Source organism: Euleptes europaea, chromosome 9 (genome assembly GCF_029931775.1).
Source record: "Euleptes europaea isolate rEulEur1 chromosome 9, rEulEur1.hap1, whole genome shotgun sequence".
NCBI classification, from domain to species: Eukaryota; Metazoa; Chordata; class Lepidosauria; order Squamata; family Sphaerodactylidae; genus Euleptes; species Euleptes europaea.
This window is the reverse complement of record NC_079320.1, coordinates 90,888,909-90,897,086: the sequence shown is the minus strand read 5'-3', so window position 1 is coordinate 90,897,086 and position 8,178 is coordinate 90,888,909. Positions and strand designations below refer to the sequence as shown.

At 48.7% G+C, this 8,178-nt stretch overlaps 1 protein-coding gene across 1 annotated transcript in view; it reads left to right on the top strand.

Moving 5' to 3' along the window:
• The first annotated feature begins 331 nt into the window (after positions 1–331).
• The window catches only part of TRMT44 (tRNA methyltransferase 44 homolog), a 40,660-nt gene continuing 32,813 nt past the window's right edge, over positions 332–8,178 (top strand). Inside the window, exons 1-3 of the mRNA XM_056855518.1 lie at positions 332–698; positions 2,600–2,717; positions 3,558–3,777. Of these exons, the coding sequence (XP_056711496.1) occupies positions 332–698; positions 2,600–2,717; positions 3,558–3,777 (705 nt within the window). The remainder of the gene's footprint in view (positions 699–2,599; positions 2,718–3,557; positions 3,778–8,178) is intronic.

The window sequence follows — 8,178 nt, the reverse complement described above, 5'->3', positions numbered from 1 at the left end:
GCGAGCCGCCGCCTCCTCCGCCTCCTCCTCGGCGCCGCCCCCACCCCCCCGGGGCCACCGGCGCGCGCCTCACCTGCTCCGCGGCACGCCGAGACTGGCGCTCTGCTTCCCCGGGGCAGGCAGGGAGGGAGGGAGGGTCGGCCGGCCGGCGAGGGCGCGGCTCCTCCCCCTCCTGCTCCTCCCTCCCGCCCACCTGCACCGCGGGCCTCCACTGCAGGGCCGGCCGGCCGGCCGCGGCCTCGCTTTCCCAGGCTCCTCCGCGCTCGAAGGGCGCGCCTCGGGGCGGGCGGCCGGGCCGTGACGTCATCGCCCGGCGCCGCGCCGCGCCGCGATGGAGGTGCTGGGGGAGGCCTGCCTGCGGGACCCGCCGCCCGCCCGCCTGCCCGCCGGCTTCTGGGCGGCCGCGGCCGTGTGGCTGGAGAAGCCGCAGGTGGCCAACAAGCGGCTCTGCGGAGCCCGCCTGGGGGAGGCGCGGCAGGTGCCCCGGCCCGGCAGGTGCCCCGGGGGAGGAGGAGAAGGAGCCGCCGCCGCCGCCGCCGCCTGGGAGGCGCTGGGGGGCGGCTGCTCGTGCTGCCGCCAGGGCTGCCCGGCGCTCGGCCTCCTCTCCGGCCCGGGCCCGCCCCAGGTGGAGGTGCTGCTCCGCACCCTGGTGCCCAAGGGCAGCCTCCCCGCGCCCGCCCAGGAGCTGGTCGTCAAAGGTGAGCCTCCCCTTGCCTGCCGGGGCCTGGCCTCGTGGGCCCCGCCGGCCCCGGGGCATCGGGGCGAGCCCGGCCTGCGGGGCGGAAAGGACGCGCGCGGCAAGGGGGGGGGTCCTCCTCGGGCCCGACGCCGCTGCACTTGATGGCAAAAGGGCGCTTGAACTAGGCGTGCCAACCTCCAGGTACCAGCTGGAGATCTCCCGCTATTACAACTGATGTCCAGCCGATAGAGACCCGTTCCCCTGGAGGAAACGGCCGCTTTGGCCATTGGACTCTATGGCATTGAAGTCCCCTCCCCAAACCCCGCCCTCCTCAGGCTCCGCCCCCCCCCCCAAACCTCCCGCCAATGGCGAAGAGGGACCTGGCAACCCTATGGAGTCAGGCGGCCTGCCAGTGCAAGTAAGGAATACAGAGCCTCTTGGATGCTCAGAAGGCCGCGTTCCTGGCTATTGTGATATCATTTCAAGATCATGTTCCCCTTATGTTAGTCTTGCGTGTAAATTTGTAGACCTTCCCTAAGGTCACATGTTCACATAGGCAGTTCAGTTAGATGTAGGGTTGCCAACCTCCAGGTACTTCCAAGGGGACACGTTAGTAGAGGTTACACTAGACCTGTAGCTGCATAAAGTTTTTCGGATGAATGACACTCCTTACATGCATGATGAAGTAGAAGATGTCAGCTATTGGGTGTCCGTGGTGCCACTTTTCTCCTACACGTGCGAGCCAGGCTTTAGTCATGGATAGTATTGCCAGATGCTTAGGGAAGGGGCCGTGGCTCAGTGGTAGAGCGTGTGCTTGGCATGCAGAAGGTCCCAGGTTCAATCCCCAGCATCTCCAGTTAAAAGGGTCTAGGCAAGTAGGTGGTGTGAAAGACCCCTGCCTGAGACCCTGGAGAGCCGCTGCTGGTTTGAGTAGACAATACTGACAATACCAAGGGTCTGATTCAGTATAAGGCAGCTTCATGTGTACTAGCTGGAGACCTCCTGCTATTACAACTGATCTTCAGCCGATAGAGATCGGTTCCCCTGGAGAAAATGACCGCTTTGGCAATTGGACTCTATGGCATTGAAGTCCCTCCCCAAACCACGCCCTCCTCAGGCTCCATCCCAAAAACCTCCCGCTGATGGCGAGAGGGACCTGGCAACCCTAGCTTGAACCCCAGCTTCTGCTGCTCCAGCCTAAAAGCAACACCCTAGCTCCTGCCTTTGGCATTGCCAGGGCTCAACCCAGGCAGGAAGAAGAGGGCGGAAGGTCATAGATGGTTTTCAGAGATGGTTTTGAGAGGCAGGAGGTGAGTGGCAGGAGGGTTAGCGAGGGCGGCCAACAGATCTGGAGAAAAAATGCCCTGTCCCTTTAACAATTGGGTGGAAATGGGCTCCTGACTCTTTTCATTGCATGTCTCTATGAAAGGGACAGGAACTCTTTTTCTCCAGGCAGTTAGCAACCCTGCTGCTTGCTGCCTGGGGCCTGCAAGAATCAACTTGGCAGACCTGGACCAGTCCAGATTAGTGTGTCGTTTTTTTGTTTGCCTATTTGTATTTGCCATTTGGAATTTTCCTTGTCTCTCTTTGGGTCTCTCTGGAAGAAAAAGCAGTCTAACCATTTCTACGTGGTTTATTTACTTATATGGCAGTGAATTAGGAAGTACCAGGTTTTGCCTCTGACATGAAATTACTCGATTTCCTTCGGTCAGCCTTCTTCCCCTTTCTCATCTGCAAGATAAAATTGACCTGTCCCTTGGAGTGGCTGTAAGGATTACAACAGGATAAAGTAAAAAAAGTACTTGGAACATAAAATTATGAGCAGAATCTGAATATTATAAAATGTATTGAATTTATACTCTCCTTTTTAAAGTTAGCAACTTGTACAGGTATAAGTAAAGTTATTGTCTATCTTTACAGATGTCTCTAATGGGACTGTAACCTTTTTGCCATTGGAGCAAGTTCATGAAGGGAAATGCAAGATTAAGAAGTCCAACATTTATCAAATTAAACTTCTGCATACAAAAGATAATGAATGGTGAGTTCTGAAAAGATTCCCCACCCCACCTTAGTTTTTCTTTTGTAACATGCAATAGCCCTGTTTTGTGAAATCTTGTGTTTGGTTATATGTTTGTCTTTAGCTGTCTGGTTCTTAAGCCAATTGTATGTGTTTTTTTTCTAAGAAGCTTGTTGGATTTGTTTAGGTAATTTACATCGTCTTTACTTTTTTTAATTTTAGTCAAGTCACATCTGACTTATGGCGACCCTTGGTGGTGTTTTCGAGGCAAGAGATGTTCAGAGGTGGCTTGCCATTGCCTGCCTCTGGTATTCCTTGAAGGTGTCCCAGGGTTGACCCTGCTTAGCTTCTGAGATCTGACAAGATCAGGCTAGCCTACTCTATCCAGGTCAGGGCATCTTTGAGAATAACCTAGTTTAAATGAAATTAGTATTTAATAGAAACATATCAAAGCAAAGTTATTGTATATTAGAAGTTGTTATGTGAACAAAATCTTAGTGATTCTTTTTATTAGGATTAATACGCAAACCACCTCTGAACCCCTATGGGGTTGCCATAATTCAGCTATGACTTGATGGCAAAAAAAAAATGCAAGATGGGAGTTTAATTTAAACAAAGTGCTTCCTCAGGCTGTCTGCCCAAGGACATCTTTTTACGAAAGGAACAAATAGGTGTTCTGAGCTTGGAAATGGTGCAGAGCCCAGCTTATTGTTTCTGTAGTTTTACAATAGGAGAAAAATATAATTAATTATACCTTTTAATTAATTAAATTAATTAAACCTTTTTAATTAATTAAACCTTAAATTTAATTAATGTTTTAGCTTGAGCTAGTCTGATTTATATTTTTAATATTGTTTAAAGGTCTCTCTCAGTTTTATCACCATCTCCAGAAAACTATGTTTCAGATGGAATTGTATACCCCAAGACAATGTGGCTTGGAAACGAACTGCTGACTAAACTGGCTAAATGGTCTATGGAAACAAAAAAGTGTGAATTTAAAAATACACTCTCTCTGATTTCTGTGGCTAGATATAACAACATTTACCAAAATTTAAAGAAAAAATACAAAGAAATTGTAAAGGTAAGCAGAATTATTTATGTAGTTAAGAACTTTTATTTTGCCTTTTTTCCAAGAAGGTGAAACGCTTATCTCATAGTTTTATCATTTGCAGCTCAAAGACAGCTACATTTAAAATTGAATGCTGTTCATATAAACTTCAATACTTATTGAAGACATGTTCTACATCACATCGGCTGGGGAGGTTGCGGGAAGCGGTGGGACAGACAACACAGGGAGAGGGTCCCTGTAGCCAACTGGTAGCCTGACGGATGTGGATCCACCACTGAGTTATAAGCAAAGCTCCTAAAATGTCATTGAATGTGCATGTGTCAGGGTTTGAGGCACCTCAAGACCGCAAGAACAAATCCTTTGACCATGTGGTATGTTAAAAAACCTCCCAAAAAGATAAGCGATAGGAAGTGCATTGAAATGGGCCAGGGAGAAGAAATGGCGATAAGAGGCAACCATGAGAGAATATAGATACATTGCCCGCAAATGTTGTTGAGGGAGTAAAACCCAGATACGATGGAGAGCAAATTTGTTTGGCATCTGATAGATGACTCTAATATAATAGTTCAAGTTGTTTTTTAATCCCGAGTACAAGCTTTATGAAAGCCTAGCTCAGACAAGCCAGAGAGGGAAAACCCTAGTCCTGCTATTTTAGAATCCAGAAATTGGCACCAGGGACTTACAAAGGAATCAGAGCGTGACCAAAGCAAAAGAGGCGGGAGAGATTGAGAAAAATGTAAAATCAATCTAAACTTTATGGCAGCAAACCAAGCAGAAGTGGCCAGTTGTTTCATGCCAGCTTCAAGGCGCAGGACTGATAAAATCTGAAGTGCCAAGCAATGCATGGAGGGAAGAACCAAAAGCTTGGATCCATATAGGGACGATGGGAGTTGGGCTGTGATTTTTGCTCAAAACACCTGTAAAGCTGATGGGATATGTTGGCCACCACTGGGAAAGAAGATCCTTTGAATGGCTGCCATAATTGGTATTTGAACTAGCTAAGGTACGATGAAAATGTGGAGTGTTTTGAATTTATCTTTGAAGCTTGTAAGTATTGTTTCATAGGATAATGAAGTGAAATAGTGTAAATTTAAATTCCCCCTTTCAAATAAGAGTAGGAAACTGATAGCAATAAGGAAAGAGATTATGAAGAAAAGGATTATTTAAACAATGCCTAGGAAAAAAACCTACTATGGTTGTTTATTCATGGGGGTTTTACCTGAGGTTCGTTGCTCGCTGGACCCAAACGTTCCAGTTGGGAATCTGCACGAGCAGTCTCCAAGCTCAAATCAAGTCCCCGCTCCTTTAAATGCTGCTTTGTAATTGGCTTACTTTGTAGAGCTTACTGTGAGAGAAAATCCCCCCCAAAAACTCAATTGCTACATAAAAAAGCATTTTAAAAACAAAAAACAAAGCAATCTGAAAGGGGGAGAGGAGAAATCCAAGCCTTGGTTTTAAAAACCCTTCTGCTCAGAAAGAGCTACCTGAAGCAGGAAGCATTTGAATCCCTGCCTCCTTACATGCTGCTTTGTAATTGGCTGTGAGAGAAACCAAGCTTGTGTGTCCCTGATCAACCTAACCTGGTCGTTGTGTTTCCTAATTTTCTCAGAAATTATACAGTTGTGGGGAATGAAGCTCAGTTTGCTTTTGCGGTGGACCAGGGGGCCACCCTGAAATCTCTGGCTCGAGTCCCTCCTTGAGCTGTACTTCACAGCACTTTTGTTCAATTTGAACCAGCCATTAGGGCAGGGGTGGGGAACCTTTTTCCTGCCAAGGGTCATTTGCACATTTATGACATCATTCAGGGGCCATACCAGGTGTAGATCTCCCGGTGGGGGGGAGAGTCTAGGGTTGCCAGGTCTCCAGCCACCACCTGGAGGTTACTAATCAAGAAAGGCTACAAGTGCTTAAACAGGAAGGTAGAATTCAAACAAAACAGCACAAGAACAAAAAGCCAATCTATAGCACATAAATACCAAAACTGGAAATTGCTAATAGAGGTGTATTCTCAAAATAACCAACAGGTAAACAACCACAGTTGACAAAAAATAAGGTGCAAGACCAACAGGTCAAGTATCACAATATGCATGAAATGCAAGGCGTTTGAAAATTTAAAAGCAACGGAGTGATAAATATGCAATGGGCTTCCAGTAAATTCCCATTTCATAACGATTTTTTCAAGCTTCCAAGTCTTCCTTATGCTTGAGAGTCCATTTATGAAGCATGAAGGTACACTCCTTTGCTTCATAAATGGACTCTCAAGCATATGGTAAATTCCCATTTCATAACGATTTTTTCAAGCTTTCAAGTCTCCCGTATGCTTGAGAGTCCATTTATGAAGCATGAAGGTACACTCCTTTGCTTCATAAATGGACTCTCAAGCATACGGTAAATTTCCATTTCATAACGATTTTTTCAAGCTTCCAAGTCTTCCGTATGCTTGAGAATCCGTTGCTTTTGAACTCAAACGCCTTGCGTTTCATGCATATTGTGATACTTGACCTGTTGGTCTTGTACCTGATTTTTTGTAAACTGTGGTTGTTTACCTATTGGTTGTTTTGAGAATACACTTCAATTAGCAATTTCCATTTTTGGTATTTATGTGCAATAGATTGGCTTTTTGTTCTTGTGCTGTTTCATTTGAATTCTACCACCTGGAGGTTGGCAACCCCAGGGGAGGCCACACAGAGAAGGCCTGCAGGGTGTCCCCGCTCCCCCCCTCCCAGGCGGGAGGACAGCCAGCGGTGGGTCCGAGCAAACGAGGCGCCAGGGGGGCACAGCCCACAGTCGAGGAAGGGAGGATGGGAGGAAGGAAAACAGAAAGAGGAAAAGGGAGGGAGGGAGAAAGAGAGAGAAAGGGAGAAAGAAATGGAGAGAGGAGGGGAAAGAAAGAAAAGGATGGAGGGAGACAAAGAAAGAGACAGAAAAAGAGGGCGAGAAAGGAGAAAGAGTGACAGAAAAAGAGGAAGAAATGAGAGAAAAGCCTTCCCCCCGCGCACACACACCCGCACCCGCTGGCCCCGCACGACCAGACCCCAGCTTCCCTGCCCCCCCCCCACACACACATGGCGGCACACAGAGCCCTGCGCGACCGGGCCTCAGTCTCCATACCCTCTCCCCCCAGAGTTCACAAAAGCCCCCCCCCAGAAGCCCGATCGGTTCCCGCATGCATGCTCTGCTGCTGGGAGCCACCGGCCTCTTCCCCCCCACCCTCGCTGTTCAACAGCCAATAGGCAGCGTGAGGGGCTTACAATGTGCCGCAGTGTTCCTGCACACTGCAGCTGTAGGGGGCAGCCTTGGGGGAAGCATCCCTCCTCCTCCCCTCTTGCCGACCAACAGCTGACAGTCGTCGAGAGGAGGTCCAAAGGGCGCCGCAGCGCCCCTGTAAGCCATGACCCCAGGAACACCCTCGGGGAAGGCCGCCTTGCGCCCCGCCTCCGCAGCAGGACCCCGGAGCTCCCAAGGGCCACAAAAAATGTCCTTGGGGGCCGCATACGGCCCTTGGGCCTCCTCGGGCCTGAGGTTCCCCATCCCTGCCTTAGGGGTTTTGATTCTCTCATACTTGGCTGTTGAGTGGGGTCCGTGTGACCGTGAATTGGTTAGCCAAAGTAGCCCTGTTGCAGCTGGCTGATTAAAAGGAGGGAAAGGGTTAGTGTACTGAATGGCTGGGATGTGTGAGGACAGGCAGGCTGTTTTTTTTTTTTTTGCAGTGGTCAGGGAGTCCTTGGATTTTAAGACTGTAGAAGAAGAGAAATTGTTTTTTATACCCCGCTTTTCTCTACTGTAAGGAGTCTCAAAGCAGCTTACAATCACCTCCCCCCCCACCCCGGCAACAGACAGCTTGTGAGGTAGGTGGCGCTGAGAAAGTTCAGAGAGAACTGTGACTTGCCCAAGGACACCCAGCAGGCTTCATGTGGAGGAATCAACCCCCTTTCTCCAGATCAGAGACTGTCGCTTATGTGGAGGAGTGGGGAATTGAACCCGGTTCTCCTGATTAGAGTCCACTGCTCTTAACCACTACATCATGCTGGCTCTCTTAAAAAGTTTTGGGTGGTTGTATTATATGCATCAGCAGCAGCTATACTAACCTTTGCTAAGCTGTGGAAACTGAAAAAAATCCCACATAGGAAAGCTTTTTTTGAAAAGGTAAAAGATTTTTATGTTTTGCTCTGACTCACGACTCTGTAGAGAAGTAATGATAGCAGAACAGTAATAGAAGGGGTGTTGCTATGAATGGGAATCATCTTTTATAAGGCAGCTAGTTAAGTAATGATGGGTTGTGTATTAACTGTTCTAAGCAGCTATTGAACCTGGGACCTTGGCATGCAGAAGGTCCCAGGTTCAATCCCCGGCATCTCCAGTTAAAGGGGCTAGGCAGGTAGGTGATGTGAAAGACCTCAGCCTGAGACTCTG